Source organism: Brachyhypopomus gauderio, unplaced genomic scaffold (genome assembly GCF_052324685.1).
Source record: "Brachyhypopomus gauderio isolate BG-103 unplaced genomic scaffold, BGAUD_0.2 sc138, whole genome shotgun sequence".
Taxonomy (NCBI): Eukaryota; Metazoa; Chordata; class Actinopteri; order Gymnotiformes; family Hypopomidae; genus Brachyhypopomus; species Brachyhypopomus gauderio.
This window is the reverse complement of record NW_027506959.1, coordinates 262,642-283,685: the sequence shown is the minus strand read 5'-3', so window position 1 is coordinate 283,685 and position 21,044 is coordinate 262,642. Positions and strand designations below refer to the sequence as shown.

General features: G+C 43.1%; 1 protein-coding gene across 6 annotated transcripts; it reads left to right on the top strand.

The window, feature by feature from the left end:
* The first annotated feature begins 1,945 nt into the window (after positions 1-1,945).
* myh7ba (myosin, heavy chain 7B, cardiac muscle, beta a) lies at positions 1,946-20,678 on the top strand. Of its 6 annotated transcripts, XM_076994301.1 has the most exons (44): positions 1,946-2,145; positions 2,862-3,863; positions 4,665-4,819; positions 5,102-5,205; positions 5,356-5,499; positions 5,862-6,018; positions 6,707-6,734; positions 7,306-7,402; positions 8,067-8,087; positions 8,262-8,354; positions 8,466-8,529; positions 8,629-8,727; positions 8,810-8,913; positions 9,052-9,190; positions 9,504-9,622; positions 9,835-9,984; positions 10,134-10,304; positions 10,413-10,592; positions 10,758-10,890; positions 10,978-11,054; positions 11,566-11,653; positions 11,889-12,006; positions 12,151-12,274; positions 12,403-12,539; positions 13,873-14,128; positions 14,492-14,734; positions 14,834-15,010; positions 15,114-15,259; positions 15,339-15,429; positions 15,684-16,073; positions 16,182-16,308; positions 16,440-16,558; positions 16,658-16,854; positions 16,971-17,320; positions 17,477-17,601; positions 17,893-18,008; positions 18,106-18,298; positions 18,445-18,648; positions 18,889-19,014; positions 19,191-19,361; positions 19,529-19,633; positions 19,776-19,871; positions 19,983-20,117; positions 20,488-20,678. In XM_076994301.1, exons 3-44 carry the CDS (start codon positions 4,720-4,722, stop codon positions 20,497-20,499), a joined length of 5,826 nt encoding a protein of 1,941 aa, XP_076850416.1. In that variant the 5' UTR covers positions 1,946-2,145; positions 2,862-3,863; positions 4,665-4,719; the 3' UTR covers positions 20,500-20,678. The 6 variants fall into 6 exon arrangements, with proteins under 6 accessions (XP_076850416.1, XP_076850414.1, XP_076850415.1 ...); XM_076994299.1 differs by lacking the exons at positions 1,946-2,145; positions 2,862-3,863 and adding an exon at positions 3,902-4,384; XM_076994300.1 differs by lacking the exons at positions 1,946-2,145; positions 2,862-3,863 and adding an exon at positions 4,219-4,355.
* The last annotated feature ends 366 nt before the right edge of the window (positions 20,679-21,044 follow it).

Below are 21,044 nucleotides of genomic sequence, written 5' to 3'. Positions count from 1 at the left end.
TTTGAGAGTATGAGGCATGCTGTCAGACAATGTGTGTAAACAATCGAGAAAAACTGTAAAATGAATCATAGCTGTTTGATCATGTTTAAGATTCACAACTATGTCAATAAATTATTATTATTATTATTATTATTATTATTATACACATAAATAAATAATAATAATAATAATTATCACTCAGCAGGAGAGACACACCGAACGACACACCGAGCAACACATTCACACACACACTGACATACACACCCACATACACCCCCCCCCCCCCCCCCCCCCCCCACACACACACACACACACACACACACACACACACACACACACACACACACACACACACCAAACACTGTGCACCTCTCCCTCACCACAACCCAACACCATGAGTAACATGACCTGGGCCTGAGTAATGTGACATGGGTTCAAGTAATTTAAATTGTACCTGAGTAATGTAATGTGGGTCAGAGTAAACTGTGTCTGAGTAATGTAAACTGTGCCTGAGTAATGTAAACTGTGCCTGAGTAATGCAATGTGTACCTGAGTAATGAAAACTGTGCCTGAGTAATGTAAACTGTGCCTGAGTAATGCAATGTGTACCTGAGTAATGAAAACTGTGCTTGAGTAATGTAAACTGTGGCTGAGTAATGTAAACTGTGCATGAGTAATAAAAACTGTACCTGAGTAATGTAAACTGTGCCTGAGTAATGTAAACAGTACCTGAGTAATGTAAACCGTGCCTGAGTAATGTAAAATGTGTCTGAGTAATGTAAACTGTGAAGGCAGTGGACTGAGTAACTGCTTGACTGGCTCCCTGCTGAGAGGTAACACTTCTCAGAATGTCTGGTGGATCAGAGCATTATCCCACACTACTGTTAAACACACACACACACTCACACAGAGAGAGAGAGAGAAAAAAAAATACATCTCACCTTGTACACAAAAGCCTTGGATGCCACTTACCAGAACAGTGGGGATCAGAAGGTGAACATGGCAGACACTTCTGTGAGGTCCTGCGACACTCAGAAAATGTGACCCAGAAACAGATGGAATCAATGACCTATGTTAACACAGAACATGTGATTTATGACCTGAAAGCAAATTTCAACATGAGCGATTCCTTGATTCTTTAAGTGTGGATTATCTTCTAATAAATCAGCAATATGCTGTGATATGTTTGTAATACAGTTATTTATTTTATTATTTAAAGTTCTTTAAATAATAGCCAATACAGAACTACAGTACTGCTTTCATACAATCCAACAAACACACAAACAAAATCAAGAAATCAACTTTTTTGTTTTTGCAATTTGTTATTTTGGTGCGGTATCGTGTGCTCATCATGCAATCGTTTTTGTGGGGAGTTTTTTGAACATGTTTGAGCAGTTGCCATGGGAGACAGGTGCAAAAGTCCCTAGTGGTGGGGGGAGCTAGAAGAACCTTAATGTGGGCCCTGGGTAAACCCCCTACAAGTCCAACACATTCCACAGAGCTTTAAAGACGAACAGTGCCTGCTGGAATGCAGCTTGCCGGCCCTGCCTCTGTGCAAGTTCCAGTTTTGGCCGTGCCCGCCATCGGCCCGTATCATTTGGAATGGGTCAAACTGCTGGCGGATGAGGGTGCTTGAAGTGGATAAGCAGGGATCTCTCTGCTATTCTAGACTGCGACGGCCTGTCTGTGCCGCCTTAGATAAAGGGCTCACGGCTCTGGCTGTGGTGAAGGTATGCAGGCTAAGAGCACAGGGGCCAGAGACCGCGACTTCACGCAGCCAAGCATGGAGCATCGTCTGCTCGGGTACCAGAGGGAGACTTTAAAGCCCCCGAACATCTGCTGGGGGCGGGGGGGACCAGCTCCTGTTGCGCCAGCCCACCAGGCTGCTTATTTGTCCTGGGCTGTGCTGGAGTTACAGAATGGGCTTTGAGAGTGGCCCGGGCATTAGATGATATCTGTCTGGCATGCGTCTTGTCTCTCAAATGGACTGGGGCCTTGCAAAGACTCAGCAGTCAACAGCAGTCCATCACTTAGAGATTAGTGGAAATGAAGTGTTCAGTAGAGGACAGGGCGACAGCTGATGGATAACAGATAGTAATATATGCAGTGGCTTTACCAGCGAGCAGAGAACAGCAGCAGGACTGGCTACATGACTCATCGATTTATGTATGTACGTGTGTTTGTGTGTTCCTGTAAACTCAGCCTCTCGTCAGCATCTAAGCTTGCTAATATTTTGATGCATGATCACCTAAAATAACTGTGACCCAGCTATTGTGAATCCTTCATTCCACAAACCCCATTTTCATCTGGGTGATTGGGGTGATTGGACGCAGGTCCCCTGCTTCTACAAACAGGCACCAGCATTTTGAGGCTCAATAGCCACAAGGATGGATCGTTTAATATTCCTACATGAAGCGTGTTGGATGAAAGAATCTTGTAGACTTCATATTCACAACCTCTGATTTTATGAACTTCTGACTTTATCATCTTTCACAGTTTATCTTAATGTTGCCTCTTTTCTAACAGCAAGTGGGAGGCTACAAAATCCAGCCACCACTTTTCTGAAGTGGTCCAAGTCCCTGAATAGCAACTAGACCCGGCAGTTATATCTAATCAGAAATTTCAGTCATCAGTGATCCATGCCAAACTATGGTGGCTGCCATAAAGACCAGTTTCGGCATTTGTGTTTACTCTACCAAATGGATCTCTAGCAGTGTTTACATAACACTAAAATTAATAGCTAAAACCCATTTATATGGATTCATATGCCTTTTTGCACTTGCATAAACACCTTTTTTGTGATCATTCATGCATAAATGCGTTTGGTTCTTCTAAGGCACTAAAGATTGATCAAGGACCTCCTTATTTTGACGCACGTGCAGGGTTTCCTGAAGAAATCACCAGTTTGCTGTGTAAAAGTATCAGGACGGTGACAGGACGCTACAGATCTTCAACAATACGTTCACCAGTGGAGCTCCATCAGGAATTCTGGCCTCTGGTACTGTGGTGGAGGTGGGCGGGGGTATTTTTGTCTATATCGAGCCTCCTCTACTATGATCCTCCTCCCCAGCGATCCACAAGCTTTACCCTTTTCCACATACAAGGACACAGAGCTCAAGGTTAAACCCTCTGGGGCCAGTGTGTAAAAGGAGGCCCGCTTTACAGCCGCTCAGTTACTGCCCTCACACCCTGCTGGAAATGTAGCACTGGCTGCCTCAATAATAAGCTGAATATAGGCCTGTTATTTTAGCGATTTATCTGGAAAGTTCACCACAACACCTGCCATTTCATACATCAACGATTCGGGTGAAGCCGAGTGAATTAACGGCAGTTTCAAATGTTAGCAAGTTGCGTTTGGACATTGTAACACTGACACAACAGAAAAAAGGCTTTTATACGTGCTGAATAGCGTGGGAAAATTCATCTTGAATGTATATTTATATAGCCTATTGAATCATATATATATTGGAGGGAACATGAATGTTTATTTATACAACCAATATTTCTCAGCCTTCAGATGATGTTAGTTTAATTACTGCCCAATATTATTAGAATATTTTACATATTTTACTGCGCAAGTAAATACCGTTGGTGTAGACCGTCGTCAGGGCTAGTGCGCCTTGGCTAATATTGTGTTATATTTTTAGGCTCCGTTTTTAATGTCAAGCTCAAGGGACCCTTAAATAATTTCGTCTAGAGTTGCACTTAGTTCGGCCACACGCACAATGGCAGGCCTTCCTCCTCTGGCGTTTACAACAAAGGATTCCGCAAACAAGCAACTGGAGAAAGAGAGAAGTCCGAACACATGGTCATTATGTTTATGTCTAATACCTTCCTCACTGCTGAGGAGAGGACCGTTGACGAGGTCCTGGGGAGAGAGTCTGGTAAGAGTGTTGCTTGTCGTCGCTGAGAGAATTAATTTACCACATCCTTTTAACAATTAATCTTGACAGAGTGAAAAAATTAATGAAAATTATTTCTTTAAGTGAAAAATATAGATTTCATTTGTAGTGATTTGTAAATATTTGTAAACATCATCAATGCGTATGTTTATGCACCCATTACAAATTTGATATCAGTTAGACCGCTCTAAGTGAAACTTTCGACACTTAGCGTCGGTCTTTTGATTAGTAATCTTGTCCCATGAATTTAGTTTGCACGGTATAATTCTGTTATAAAAATAACCAGCTTGGGTTTAAGCAAAGATAAAAACGATGCTTGCCTTTTGTGTCAATTGAGACACGCAGTCAGCACCAATCGGCGGTGGAGGAGGTGACATGATAATTTCTGACATCTCTTCACTGGTCGTGACCTTGGTGGAAGCAATAAAAGCTGTTCGTGTCGTGTCGGCCACTTCACCCTTTCTGTTCGTATTGGTTAGTCACCAAATCTGCATTTCTCTTTGGTGAATGAATTAATATTATTTATTTTACTTGATAATTACGAAAGGTCTTAACGAAATATTTAAAAGTTATTTTTTTTATCTGATGAAAGCTGCTTTTCGTTTAATTAATTATAATCTGTGTTCGTGTTGGAATAGTCTGAGCTGTAGACATATTGGGATTTTCATTTTTTTTCACTCCGTTCTTCATAATCTCACACACTCACTTTTCAGGTGTTTTTGAGACTTTTACGTCTTCGGCCTCCTTCTGTTTGATTTACATTATTTATCTTTCTGTTTGAAGGCATCACCAAAGTCTGTTCTTCTTCGATACGTAGCCGAGCCGAGGAAATAACGCCATGTCCCGCATGTTGGATATGAACGAGTTTGGAGAAGCAGCGCCTTACCTCCGAAAATCCGACCTGGAGTTACTGGCTGCACAAACCCTAGCTTTTGATGGTACTTACATTTTTCCACAATTCTTTAAAACAACGTATAATTGTAGTTTAGAATCGAATATCAGTGTTTTGTTATTCTCGCTTATTTTTTCCGACTGGAAACTTGCTTTTTCTGGGTTATAATCCACGGCTTCCAAGCACTATGGTTTTAAGATGCACAGTTCCACAAGGAAGTCGTCCACGTGCTGTGCGAAACAAGCGCACGCGAGTAACGTCCAGCGCTCCGACGTTACCGTGCAAACCAGCGCGCGAGAGCGCACGCTCACACCTCTGTTACGCGCAGGGAAAAAGCGAGCGTGGATACCGGACGACAAGGAGGCTTACATTGACGTTCAGATAAAGGAGCTCAGCGGCGACACATTCATCGTTGAAACCAAAGATGGAAAAGTAAGCACTTGAATTGTATTGATTAATGTGCGACGTGCAATTATTCAACAACTAGATAGCAGGAGAGCTGATCTATTTTATTCTGCAAAAAATGACAGGACATTATAAAGACCCACTCTCTCATCACTGTCTTTTCCTTCACAACTTCAGTCTCTCACCGTCAAAGAGGGTGACATTCAACAGATGAACCCTCCTAAGTTCGACATGATTGAGGACATGGCAATGCTCACGCACTTGAACGAAGCTTCCGTCCTCCACAATCTGCGCAAGCGTTACAGCAGCTGGATGATCTATGTCAGTACCGTCACAGCGCAACAAAGCAAAGTCCTGCCCTTTCTCACTAATCTTTGATTCCACAAATAACCAGACTCGCGTACAGAGAACAGCTATTAATAGAGCGTTACTATTACACTCAGACATCCATCGCTTAAGCTGTTAGTTTCCATATGACCCAAACAGGTGAGCTGTATAGACCCATATAAGCAACCTCAGATCATTATCTCATGGAATAAATAAAGCTAAACACCGAACGTGAGTGTTAACGTGAAACATGGATATTACTACAGTAAAGCCAAATGTGTGAGGCGGACACTTGTAAAAAGTGGCTTTTGACAGACAGTAACGCGAGTTATATAAAAGATTGTCTATGTCTGCAGACCTACTCTGGGCTGTTCTGTGTCACAGTAAATCCATATAAATGGCTCCCTGTGTACACGGCCCCCGTGGTCGCCGCATACAAGGGCAAACGCCGTTCGGAGGCGCCACCTCACATCTACTCTATTGCGGACAACGCCTACAACGATATGCTGCGAAGTAAGTCGCACATCAAGAGTATTAAAGACATCTGTACCTTAGCGCCTCTGTGCTGTAAATGTCAATCACTTGAAAGGGTGTTATTGACTAAATCCACGTACAGCGACGCTTCTAGTAAGAAGCAATCTGGCCCTATGTGAAACTCTAATTTGGCACCAGATATTTGAGATCTTATCCTGTAGATGATTACAGTTATTCATATTTGAGGTTACGACATCTGTTTCATGACCATGCAGACTAATCTGTTAGTCATTAGCTGGTTGTGTACACGTCGTGTACATCGAAATGTATCCTGACCATTACTTGTTTGGTCGTTTGTGTTAAACTAGATTAAAATTGATTAGACTGCATTGTTAACTTAAAAAGATCTTTCTTTCAGCATTCATAGTAGCCTACTTGAATGCCAGGTTTTACAGTTAGCCTACTGTAAGGGGGACAGTCCTCTCAAATCCTTTCACAGGTCATACAAGGGCATATTTTTTGCATCACTTGATACTGTAAAACCAAGAATTTGCCAAAAGAAAACCTTTTCTAGAGAGGTAAGACATGTTAAGACTGTTAAGTTTATGCCTTGTTAAGCTGGGATAATTGTGTTAAACTGTATAGATTAAACTGTGTTACATGTGTTAAGACATGCTAAGTGTGTTAGGATGCGTTCTCAACTTCTGAATGTGTTCTGTCTTTCCAGATCGGGAGAACCAATCCATGCTTATCACGTAAGTCAATAAGTGGACACAACATGTTACCATAATACATGGGGTACACAATTGCTAAAAACAAGCCTTTTTCCAGAACACTTTGTGCATTATTTGCATTGCATCTCACAGATAAGAATATTTGTATAACCCACCGTGTCAGAATTAAATAACAGACACAAGAAAAAATACTTTACTCACTTATTTGAAATGCAAAAATGACTGAAACCAGGACCAGAATTAACATTAATGAAGAAATAATTTCAAACCAGTTACCACATCACTACATTTTTTTCAATGAGCCGTTATTAAGTTGATACGACTCTTACATTGACCAAACATGTACTTTCTTTTGCTTGCTTCCTTTAGTTAATTAAAACATGCTAAACAAAGAATACAAGGTTGTGACCCAATACTCAACATACGTTTTGATATTCAACATAAAACAAGCAGAGATGTTTTTTTCAGAAAATATTTTTTGCTATACTTTTTTGCAGAATGACTTGCATATACCTAATGGGACCCGATGGTGGTTTCCCTTTTTTTTAACCCCCCCGCCTTTTTTAACATTTTGTCTCCAACGCGTTTTTAGCGGAGAATCCGGCGCTGGCAAAACGGTGAACACGAAACGTGTCATTCAGTATTTTGCCATAGTGGCAGCGCTGGGTGAAGCCGCAGCTAAAAAAGGAGTAAGACAAACACATGTCTTCTGTCCACAGCGTCCCACTGTGTCCCTCTACCATATCAATCAGCCTTTCGCATTTTTTGTCCCTTCATAATAAAAGCTTTTTATTCCCTTTACATCCGGACCCTCGTCATCACTGATCACGTTGCTTTTGTATTGACATAACATGTAAGCTTTGTACAGTTATGATGTTAAATACAAAGCTATTGTGGACACCCAGTGTAAACCAGTGTTCTACACCATCTTAAATCCTGGTGCTACACCTGTATCTTCTGGAGATTCCCTCACTCACTCAAAGCCTCATTTTTCTCTTATACACATTTCCATAATTTTTCATCTATTTGTTTTTCTATTTTTTTTTATTTTGATTAACAAATCAGCAATTTTGGGCTTTATGATGACAGTTTTGATTTTGATCTATTTGATTCCAGTTTTTTGACATTCTTTTGTTTTTGTTCCATAGCATCTCTGACTCCCTGTTTAGTGCCTCACTGAGGATGACTAACATTAGAGCAACTCCCAGTCAAACAATGCCATTAAAACCTTGTCCAAATATCTAAACATTTTAAGCTTGCATGATATAACAAGTATAAAAATGTGGCATATAAGTGAGAAGAAGGACACGGTCTTAATATTAACCATCCTTACTTATTTTCTCTCCAATAAAGGGCCCGGCCCCTAAAGCTGGGGTAGGTACACACCCACCTAGGAAAAACTGAGTACTATATAGTACTGATAGTACTGAGCATTATATCAAAATCGCACTTTATAACATGCCAATCATTTTTTACTCTGTATACATAATAATTATTATGTATTATAATTGTTCATTTTTACATCATTGTTCTGTTTGTCTCTGGTAGGGAACCCTTGAGGATCAGATTATTGAAGCCAATCCCGCAATGGAGGCCTTTGGTAACGCCAAAACACTGAGGAATGACAACTCGTCACGCTTTGTGAGTATCTGACACAAGTCAGTACTCCTTGGCTGGCCACCAATCCACTTTGTGTTTTATTAATAAGTTAAGAGGTCCCAGTGTTGAGTTGTCTATAATTAATCTTTGTAGGGCAAGTTCATAAGGATCCATTTTGGACCTACTGGGAAGCTTGCTTCTGCCGATATTGACATTTGTAAGTTTAATGAGAATCATATAAATACCTGGTCAACTTCATGATCATCTGTATGACCATCTTCTTGAAAATAATTGTTTTCCTTTGATCTGTCTCTAGATCTCCTGGAAAAATCCAGAGTGATATTTCAGCAACCTGGAGAACGAAGCTACCACATCTACTACCAGATCATGTCCCAGAAGAAACCTGAGCTTTTGGGTATGACATCTAGTTTGGCTCAGATTCAGAACACAAGAACACTTCCCAACATCTCACTAACATCTCTTTGTCTGCATTTAAGATATGCTGCTGGTCTCTTCGAATCCCTACGACTACCATTTTTGCTCCCAAGGAGTAACTACTGTGGAGAACTTGGATGACGCCCAAGAGTTCCTGGGCACTGACGTAAGACCTATGTGCAATTAAAATGTCCTTAATGCGGAATAACTGTTGGAAAATTGTTTAAGTTGCACTAATACTATAGCACTATGCTACCACATGCTTGTGAGCAGGAAACATAGAGCATTGTGTATTTTCTCCCAGCATGCGATGGACATCCTGGGTTTCAGCCAGGAGGAGAAGAACGGCTGTTACAAGATTGTGGGAGCCATCATGCACTTTGGCAACATGAAGTTTAAGCTGAAACAGCGGGAGGAGCAGGCAGAGGCAGACGGCACCGAGAGTATGGACACACATAATCAGACACAATCAGACACTAACACAACCAGATACCAGCTGCCTTTCTGAATCTGCATTAGCAGAAGGTCAAGAACATGGTTGTTGGATTCATGTATCTCAACATGCTGGCTTTTGTACTCGAAACTGGAGCTGTACATTAAAGGGAATGCCATTAAAGTTGGAAAGAACGGATCCGGGCAGAAAAAAATGTCTTCAGTCCAACTCGTATCTCTCATCATATTTCTAGCATTCTTCAGGCCATCAGTCAAACCGGTGCATGACTTCTGTGATTCATTCTGCTCTGCATCATCTCACAGGTACTGATAAGGCATCGTACCTGATGGGGGTGAGCGCAGCTGACCTCATCAAGGGGCTCCTCCACCCACGGGTGAAGGTGGGCAATGAATACGTGGTGAAGGGTCAGAACGTTGAACAGGTACGAGCTGCTTTGGAGGGGCAAATAGCTAAAGGAAACAGATGCTCTCACTCTTGTTCTTGTATATGCTTTGTATCTCAATAATAAATATATGTTTTCCTTAGTGATCAAAAGAGGCAATGTGGTTAAAATCCTCTACTGATTAGGGATACAAAACCAACCATGAGAACCACAGCCGTGTGTGTGTGTGTGTGTGTGTGTGATTTCATTAGGTTAACTTTGCAGTGGGAGCTCTGGCCAAAGCCACATATGACCGCATGTTTAAATGGCTGGTGGGCCGAATCAACAAGACGCTCTACACGGCCCTACCTCGCCAGTTCTTCATCGGCGTTCTGGACATTGCAGGCTTCGAGATCTTTTATGTAAATTCCTTTTTTTTGCACCATTCAACACAATTCTGAGCCTGTACACTGTATACAATACCTGCAGCTGAACACTAAACGCCTGCAGCTGAACACTAAACACCGTGCTTGTAGCCATTTGTGTTTATGACCATGTTTCTTACTTGCAGCTCAACAGTTTCGAGCAGCTGTGCATCAACTTTACCAACGAGAAACTGCAGCAGTTTTTCAACCACCACATGTTCATCCTAGAGCAGGAGGAGTACAAGAGGGAGGGCATTGAGTGGACCTTCATCGACTTTGGACTTGACCTGCAGGCATGCATTGACCTCATTGAAAAGGTAAAGAGAGCACACTGTGTATTAAAAAAAATCGACCGGGTCTTAAACTAAAAACGAGTCCATGTGGTCATCTCTAATGCATTTAGTGCATTGTACTATTTATTTCAGCCTATGGGTATCATGTCCATCCTTGAAGAGGAATGCATGTTCCCCAAGGCAACAGACAGCAGCTTCAAGGCCAAGATGTATGACAATCACCTTGGCAAGTCGCCCAACTTCCAAAAGCCACGTCCAGACAAGAAGCGAAAGTACGAGACTCATTTTGAGCTGGTGCACTACGCAGGAGTGGTAAGTGGCGAGGAACCTACAGGCAAAGTTCAGTTTTCAACATCAATCCCTACTGCTTACATAAATTACTTAATAAAAAAGTTCATTTAAATAATAATAATAAAACCAAAAAATTATTTTGCCACTGTAAGCATGTAAAATATTTTTGCATTTAATTTTTTTTAGGTGCCATACAATATTGTTGGGTGGCTTGACAAAAACAAAGACCCTCTGAACGAAACCGTGGTAGCGTGCTTTCAGAAATCGTCCAACAAGCTGTTAGCGAGTCTCTATGAGAATTATGTCAGCTCTGACACAGGTACATGGACACATCAGTTGACTTCGTTTTGGTGCTCTTGGCTTCGGATTGGCCACCTGTATGACGTATTCATCTCCATTTCTTCAGCCTTTGATCCCAAAACAGGAGTCAAAGAGAAAAGGAAAAAGGGTGCCTCATTTCAGACAGTGTCACAGCTACACAAGGTGAGACATCACCATGGATGCAGAAAACATTCTTGTTTGCTCAAGCGACCAGTAGATTACATCAATGAGGCGATGATTCCAAGAAGAACTGGCCAAAAGTTGTAGACCATCAAATGCTTCTAGGAGAAGGTTCTAGAACATCAAATGCTGGAGTGACCAGCTTAGTTTTAAGATGCAGCTGTGTTACACAGTGCTGAGAGGAAGGCAGTTAAGACTTGCAGTGATGTTTAGAGCAATGAACACATGAACATCACTTTAAGTCTGTGCTGGCTTCATTTCTCTCTGCTTCTAAAAGGTGAACCACCAAGGAGCAGGTGAGTCCTCCAGAGATATTTCCATGATGGCTTCTCTTCAGGCTCTAATTGCAACCTATTCTGCATTTCCAACAACTACACTTTTGCCTACCTGTGTTATTAACATAGATGAGCAGACAATTCATATATAATTCATACACAAGCTGTAACAATCTTATTTGAGTGATTTCCTAAATTGCTCATTTCTGTAATTGTAGGAGAACCTGAACAAGTTAATGACAAACCTGCGCAGCACGCAACCGCATTTTGTACGCTGCATCATCCCCAATGAGACCAAGACTCCAGGTACACCATCATCACCATTGCCATAGCAATCACCAGGATTACCACAATCACCACCATTGCCATAACAACCACCAGGATTACCACCATCACTGTCCTGCAGAAAAAGCCTAATCCCGATGAAGCCTAGTTTTGAACGAAGAGACACTTTAAATGAAAACGTAGAGCTTTGTTTTATGGAGATTGGTAATATAATGATATACATTATACAAGTAGACAAATCTCCTTTGTTCTGTAGGAGTTATAGATGCGTTCATGGTTCTGCACCAGTTACGGTGTAATGGTGTACTGGAAGGAATTCGTATCTGCAGGAAAGGTTTTCCCAACCGCCTCGTCTATGCTGATTTCAAACAACGGTTCGTTAATATACATTAATAATATGCAGAGTTAATATACATATGGTTACTGTCTCAGATACTTCATACATCAGCCCTAGGACTTACCAGACCATAATCCATATTGAAATCAATCAATATTTTTTATTTCGATCAATCCAACAGTTACCGTATTTTGAACCCACATGCTATACCCGATGATAAGTTTGTGGACAGCAGGAAAGCGGCTGAAACGTTGTTAGCATCACTGGACATTGACCACAACCAGTACAGGTTCGGCCACACAAAGGTGGAGATCTGCCCAGAACCATATTACACACACACACACACACACACACACACACACACACACACACACACACACACACCTCCATTCACACACAGATCGCTAACTATGGGCATACCTGCACTCTTCAGGTGTTCTTTAAGGCCGGCCTGCTGGGACAGCTCGAGGAGATGAGGGATGAACGACTTGCTAAAATCCTCACACTGCTGCAGGCAGTTAGCCGTGGCAAGATCATGAGAATGGAGCTTCACAAGATGTTGGAGAGGAAGTAAGGAACCATGCCGAACGTTACTTTAGATCAGTGGTTCTCAAACTTTTTCTATCATTCCCCACCCCAGAAGAAGAGGAAATTCCATGCCCCACCTGTCCCATATCGCCCAAACAAATAGGGGGGTGGCAATCGTGATTTGTTGATGGGAGGCAAAACGAACAGGCATTAAAACGACAGGCTTAAAAAGGTTCATTTCTTCCAATTGCTTGTGCCCCACCTGCAATACCCATGCGCGCCCCACACTTTGAGATGCAGCTCATTTTAGGATTATAATTTATGGGTCAAATCTAGAAGGTGACGTACACAAACACTGCTCACCAAGTGCCCCGTGCCTCCTTAACCGTTACAATAAACACACTGCTCGTTCCCTACAATCGAGATCACGTGCAGACATGTACTGTCTGTGTGGTGCAGTGATGCAGAATAGGCTGACTCGCCATAAACCCGTTCAAACGTGCTGCCTCGGTCCCCTCAGAACACGGGGAGTATTTTTGGGTGCTATGTGGATGGAATGCACGAGCCGCGCGGTATCCAACATGCACATGTTTGTGAGCATGTGCACACTCACTCACTCCCACCCGCCTCCCTACACACACACACACAGACACACACACACACACTTTCTCAAGGCTGGCCTGTACACCCCACCCACTCCCTTTATTAGACGATGGTGACGATGTCCAAAAGGCCCAGTGGTGTGGACCATGTGACAGCTGCTTAGCACCCCCCACTCCCTAAAAATACAAGCCCAACCTCTCCCTGGCCGCTTTTATCAAGGCGCCTGTTCCTCTAAATTACCACAATGACAACATATCTGCGGACTGGCAAAGGATTAAAGCCACCAGACTGACACATGGCATGGGTTTCTAAATACACATCATGAGCCTCACCTTAAAGTGGTCTGAGGCATGGAACCAGTGCAGTAATTTGGTCATACCAAAGCTAAGCAGACATCAGCTGGCTCATGCCCTCCCACAAGGGCAGTAGTGTGACTGAAAGCACATGACATCTGAAAATGGATGGGCTAAAATGGACCTCCGATTTACTAAAGGACACAAGCCAAAGAGTAGAACAGGGTGACAACATAACCAGGATGCAGAAACTTGCGTTCATAGTGAATATAATTCACATTCACATTGAGAATTAACGTTGTTGTAACGCTGGAAGCCAATAAGCACAGAGCCATAAGACAGAAATATGTAGTTCAATATTTACAAAGAAAACAGAAAATTACCATCCTTGTTTATTTATGAACTAACTTTTACAGTTTAGACGTAGTTCGGTTTTTTTTTACTTTTAATGTTTAAGGCTGTTTTCCTTGTTCCCACAGAGAAGCTCTGATGATAATACAGTGGAACATTAGGGCTTTCTCCGCTGTGAAGAACTGGCCTTGGATGCGTCTCTTCTTCAAAATCAAGCCCTTGTTGAGATGTGCGGCCACGGAGAAAGAGCTGATGGCTTTGAAGGAGGAGTTCCTCAAGCTGAAGGAAGCCCTGGAGAAGTCTGAGGCCAAACGCAGAGAGCTGGAGGAGAAGCAGGTCAGCCTAATCCAGGAGAAGAACGACCTCTCTCTACAGCTCCAAGCTGTAAGTACCAGCATTAACTGTCTGCATACAGTAGCAGAGAACCTTATGATTTTAGAAAAAGATTTTAGTACATTTTCAAAGTATCTTCCAGAGGTGTATAATCCAGGTTCAGAAAGTAAAAGTCCTCACCAGGATTTTGCTCAGGCTTCCTGGATTGTGTTGATTCCACTAATTTTACCTGGATTGCACTAATTAGAAAATCTAGCAAACTTGAGCAAAATCCTGGTGAGGACTTTTACTTTCTGAACCTGGATTATACACCTCTGGTATCGTCACATTAAACACCTGATGGATTACAAGTCTGATCCTGTTAGATGTCAGTTGAAAAGTTTAGGTGCTAAGAATCACTGCTTCCCTCTTCAGGAACAGGATAATCTGTCAGATGCGGAAGACCGCTGTGACCTGCTCATTAAGACCAAGATTCAGCTGGAGGCTAAGGTGAAGGAGATGACTGAGCGTTTGGAGGATGAAGAGGAAATGAATGCTAACTTACTCTCCAAGAAACGCAAGTTGGAGGATGAGTGTGCGGAACTAAAAAAAGACATAGATGACCTGGAAGTCACCTTAGCCAAAGTGGAGAAGGAGAAACATGCCACAGAGAACAAGGTATCCTCACCAACTCCTGACCAAGCGCAATGAGATATACTCTACGCAAAAACAAACAAAAACCTGTTTTATGATCTATGTCATACAAATTGATTTTAGGTAAAAAACCTGATAGAGGAAATGGCAACTTTAGATGAGAACATCTTGAAGCTGACCAAAGAAAAGAAGGCACTGCAGGAGAGTCACCAGCAGACACTGGATGACCTGCAGGCAGAGGAGGACAAAGTCAATGCATTGACCAAGGCCAAATCCAAGCTGGAACAGCAAGTAGATGATGTGAGGTTACTTTAGTTTTTCCAGTGTTTGGTTTGTGCTGTAATTGAGGCACCGTGAGTCTTTTGAAGCGCTAAACCTTTGCATCCTCGGCTTCTACCCCCAGCTGGAGGGCTCTTTGGAGCAGGAGAAAAAGGTCCGCATGGACATTGAGCGGACCAAGCGCAAACTGGAGGGAGATCTGAAGATATCCCTAGAGTCCGTCATGGACCTGGAGAATGACAAACAGCAGCTGGAGGAAAAGCTGAAGAAGTGAGCACCAGCATAACCCAATAACCTAAAACCTGTACAAAAATATAAAATGACTCCTAACCCTGTCCGTTTTCTCCAGGAAAGACTTTGAAATGAACCAAATAACTTCAAAGATTGAAGACGAGCAAGCTCTCACCATACAGCTTCAAAAGAGGATCAAGGAATTGCAGGCCAGTAAAACTAGTCAAATCCATCAGTTTTATATGACAATGTCAGATATTTGCATGCTTCTCATCCCACTTGGATGTAAATACCCTCAAGATCAAGCTAATGTCTATACTCTGCACATTCATAATTTAATTTGAGCTGGTATTATATAAAAAAAACACTGTTAGCATTCAAATATTCACTGATCTGACTGTTTATTGAGCATTAAAACACGGGGCTCACTGTAGTACTGAAGCCATCTTCTTCTGCACCACAGGCCCGTATCGAGGAGCTGGAGGAGGAGCTGGAAGCCGAGCACACTACCCGGGCAAAGGTGGAGAAGCAGCGTGGCGATGTGGCCCGGGAGCTGGAGGAGCTGAGTGAGCGTCTGGAGGAGGCCGGAGGGGCGACGTCCGCCCAGATCGAGATGAACAAGAAGAGGGAGGCGGACTTCATAAGGCTGCGGCGGGACCTGGAGGAGGCCATGGTGCATCACGAAGCTACGACCGCCGCACTGCGCAAGAAACATGCCGACAGCACCGCAGAGTTGGCTGAGCAGATCGATAGCCTCCAGCGCATCAAGCAGAAACTGGAGAAAGAGAAAAGTGAAGCAAAGATGGAGGTAGATGACCTTGCGTCCAGCTTGGAGCAGCTGGCTAAAGGCAAGGTGAGGCTCCCTAGCGCTACCCACGTGACAGTCTGTTTTGCTTTGTTGAACTGACTGGTTAGGTTAAGGTCTGAATAAATAGTGATACATTTCTGCAATGCCCTCTAGGCCAACGCTGAGAAGATGTGCCGACTCCATGAAGATCAGCTGAATGAGTCCAAAGCTAAAGTAGAGGAGCTCCAAAGGCAGCTCAATGAAGCAACCTCACAGAGATCACGTGCACAGGCAGAAAGCGGCAAGTTAACACTGAACAACAAATTCTTGTGCATAGGCCTGCTCCGTGTAACAAAATCCACATGGCGTCACTGTGTTAAATGCATGATTTACATTCATATTCGTTCATAACTTTCCTTCATTATTGTTCAGGTGAGCTGGGCAGAAAGCTGGAGGAACGAGAAGTCTTAGTGAACCAACTACAACGTACAAAGAACACCTTCACCCAGAATCTGGAGGAGCTAAAGAAGCAGCTAGAAGAAGAGAACAAAGTTAGAAGCTCCAACCAAGCTTGTCCATTTAGTTAATAATTATAACATATGATGGACGTAAATTTTTCTTTTTATCTCTTCCTCCTTTTGCACATTCAGGCAAAGTCAGCTTTAGCACATGCACTACAGTCATCAAGGCACGACTGCGATCTGCTCAGAGAACAATATGAAGAAGAGCAGGAGACCAAGTGTGAGCTGCAGCGAGCCCTGTCCAAAGCCAATGCAGAGGTGGCCCAGTGGAGGACCAAGTACGAGACGGACGCCATCCACAAGACGGAGGAGCTGGAGGAAGCAAAGTGAGTGTAGCTGCAGCTGATGTGGTGAAAGAAACAGACAAACCTTAAACACAACCGCTTGTTCTTTTCAACTCTGGAGACGTCAGAAGTGTGACTGTCAGTTTTCTCCACACCAGGAAAAAGCTGACTGTTCGTCTTCAAGAAGCAGAGGAGCAGGTTGAAGCTTCGAACGCAAAATGCTCCTCACTGGAAAAGACCAAGCATCGGCTGCAGACGGAGATCGAAGATCTAGTTGTGGACTTGGAGCGCTCCAACGCTGCCGCTGCTGTTCTAGACAAGAAACAACGCAACTTCGACAAGGTTCTTGCAGAATGGAAGCAGAAGTACGAAGAGTGCCAGTCAGAATTGGAGTCATCGCAGAAGGAGTCTCGCAATCTCAGCACCGAGCTCTTCAAATTGAAGAATTCCTACGAAGAGGCGCTGGACCAACTTGAGAGTCTCAAACGGGAGAACAAGAATCTCCAGGGTGATCCAAGTTCACTTTTGGTTTACATTAAGTATACTAGATCAGTTTTGTGCTGATTTTTCAAACCACTGACTAATAGCTCAATGGTAATAAAAGCAAGCTACAGTGACCACAGGTTAATTCATAGGTCCCTGATCTTTTTTTCTTCTCCGATAGAGGAGATCTCCGATCTCAATGACCAGATCAGCCAGGGAGGAAAGACCATCCATGAACTGGAGAAGATCAAAAAGGGCTTAGATTTGGAGAAAAGTGAGATTCAGGCAGCCCTGGAGGAGGCCGAGGTAACTTCTCTTTCTCATGAAGGCAGTCAGTTAACGTTTGAGAGTTAGTAGGAGTTTGAAGCAATGATTAGAATTTGTAGGGTTTTTAGAGGCTGGAGGGTTTGTAGAATATTTAAGAGTTTACAGGATTTGGAGAGTTTGGAATGTTTGTAGGGTTTGTACAATTTATAGTTTGTAGTGTGTGAAGGGTTTGAAGAATCTGTAGTGTATATGGTTTGGAAGCTTTGAAGAGTTTGTTTGTTGAGCATGTAGGGTTTGTAGGTCTCAGTACTTCTAGGGCTGCTGTTTCAGGGCTCCCTGGAGCACGAAGAAAGCAAGACCCTGCGTATACAGCTGGAGTTAAACCAGGTTAAAGCAGATATTGACAGGAAGCTGACGGATAAAGATGAAGAAATGGACAATCTCCGGTGCGTTTTTCCTTCATTTAATGTGTACACACAGCAAAGGTTATTTTTTCTACCATGGTTATCTTTGTACACAACCCCATTATCTTCTCTGCATTAGCCGTAACCATCAGCGTGCCATGGAGTCCATGCAAACCACACTTGATGCAGAGGCAAAATCACGCAACGAGGCAATTAGACTGAAAAAGAAGATGGAGGGGGATCTGAATGAAATGGAAGTTCAGTTAAACCATGCCAACCGCACCGCTAACGAATCTCAGAAAATGGTCCGAAATCTGCAGGCCCAGATAAAGGTACGGCACCCACTTGTGGATGGAGTTGTTCCTGTGATGACATCATGTGTGGGAGGGGCAGAAATTGTGTGCAAACATTACTGGTTTTTTTTTTTAGATTTGCCAGAACCCTGAAAAAGATAATAACATGACCATGCAAATGACAGGACCTACAGATTGAACTGGATGAGACGATCCACAGAAGTGAAGATCTGAAGGAACAGGCGGCCATGACCGAGCGCAGGAACAACCTGCTGTCTGCAGAGGTGGAGGACCTGAGGGGGCAGTTGGAGCAGAACGACCGGGCCCGCAAACTTGCTGAACATGAGCTACTGGAGACCATGGAAAGGGTCAACCTCCTGCACTCACAGGTTTGTACCTCACTGCTCACTGGCACGATGAGTAATAGCTCAGAATTGCATTCAACTACTACATTAAGATACGGCCAGGAGGAGCCAGTTTTTGCTATAATTTTGAGTGAACAACAAATATATATAAACACATACCAATATACCAAAGTCTGCTACTCTATGAATATGCTTTTGCTTTGAAAGAATGCAACATCACGATATTGTGTAATCCAGCGTGATAAAACTGTGTGACTCCTCCAGAACACGGGACTGCTCAACCACAAGAAAAAGTTGGAGAGTGACCTGTGCCTGCTGTCAGGAGAGGTGGAAGAAGCTGTTCAGGAATGCCGCAATGCAGAGGAGAAGGCCAAAAAAGCCATCACAGATGTAAACCATGTCCATCCGTACACTGCCCTGGCAGACTTTACCACAAGATATAAAACAGGGAAGGGGGGGGGATTTGTATTGTACTTATTGTATTATTGCATTGTAAAGTTCTGATTAAGGAAATATCTGTGTGTCACCTTATTCCTTATTTAAAGCAAAACTATTCCTAAAAACAGGCTGCTATGATGGCTGAGGAACTAAAGAAAGAGCAGGATACCAGCACTCATCTGGAACGCATGAAGAAGAACATGGAACAGACAGTGAAAGATCTGCAGATGCGTCTGGATGAAGCTGAGCAGGTCGCCCTCAAAGGGGGCAAGAAGCAAATCCAGAAACTCGAGAACAAAGTGAGAAGTTAAAAAGAGCACATGGACGTAAAGAGCGTTCAACCAGCACACCGTTATCCCACGATCAGTATAAACGTCACAGCACGCTAGAGTCGTCTCAATGCGGGATGCAGAGATAACGTGTTGTATCTCTCATCTGTACACTTGTGCTGAATTTGCTCCTGTAGGTGAGGGACCTGGAAAGTGAGCTGGAATCAGAGCAGAAGAAAAGCCACGAGTACCAGAAAGGAGCGCGTAAATATGAGAGGAGGATCAAAGAGCTCACCTACCAGGTCCCACATACATCACCACACTTCACACCAATCTACTGGGGGAAGGGGGCGGGAGCTGACGTATGTCTCAACAAGGGGAAAATTTGGACTGGTGGGAGATGATCTTCAATAGTAAGTTTGTACTGCCCTCTGCTGTCTACAGACAGAGGAGGACAGGAAGAACATAGCACGCCTACAGGAGCTCATAGACAAACTGCAGGCCAAGGTGAAAAGCTACAAGAGGCAAGCAGAGGAGGCCGTAAGTCCAATCCTTACGTATATTTGACACGCCGAGCAATACACTACTCAGAAAGCACAGTCTTCTTAGTCCAATCACATCGAGTGATCAGGTCTGCCTGTTACATTTCAGGATGTGCAAGCAAACTTAAATCTGACCAAGTACAGGAAGGCCCAACACGAACTTGACGACGCAGAAGAGCGCGCAGACATCGCAGAATCTCAAGTGAATAAGCTGCGCACCCGTACAAGGGACCCGGGCAACAAGGCAAGCACCAGAACACACCAGGACCACGGCCACGGCCTGGTTTCCCTGCCATGGATCAAGTCCTGAATTATATTTACAATTGAAAATTATATTTTTAGTAGTGCTGTCAATTCCAGGTGCCGCGATTAAAAGTCCTCACCAGGATTTTGCTCAAGCTTGCTAGATTTTCTAATTAGTGCAATCCAGGTAAAATTAGTGGAATCGACACAATCCAGGAAGCCTGAGCAAAATACTGGTGAGGACTTTTAATCGCGGCACCTGGAATTGACAGCACTAATTTTTGGTCTAGTCTTAATCTGGGTCTGAAAAACTAGACTCATAAGAACGGCAAAGTCAAAATATTCACCTTGCGTTTTTCTCTCCATTTCAGCTTGCAGAATGAGAATAAAGGAGGCTATTCAGCAGGACCACAGTTCTCGGCTGCAACAGTTTTGAGGGATTGTGGAAATGGTATTTGTGGAACCATGTAGCATGTGCTTGAATGTAGAGTAGGTGCTCAAATATTTGACATTTTCAGAAATAAAATGTGCTCTGCAATAAACAATTCATCATTGTAAAGTTGCAAGTACACAGAGACCATGAATGTGTATAAAAAAAGAAACTATGCTGTTAAGATATGGGGATGCGTGTCATGTGTGTGCTGTAGAGCACCCAGTAGATGAAAGTCTGCTAAATCCTTTTCATAAAAATGTAGCTTCGTTTGGCAAACCAAAATGTTATTCAAACAAGGCAGTTACAAATCAAGGCTAACCTATAGCTTACAGGAAATGGAACCAAGGTTCCTTGGAAGTCTGGTTAATTCTCAGGTCTTATCAGCCCTACAGCCATCCACAATGTGGACACACTATACCTAACTCAAAAAAATTGGCTCTGACCCCAAGTGTATTTAAGAATAAATGTAAATAAAGTCAACAATCTCTGTATCCT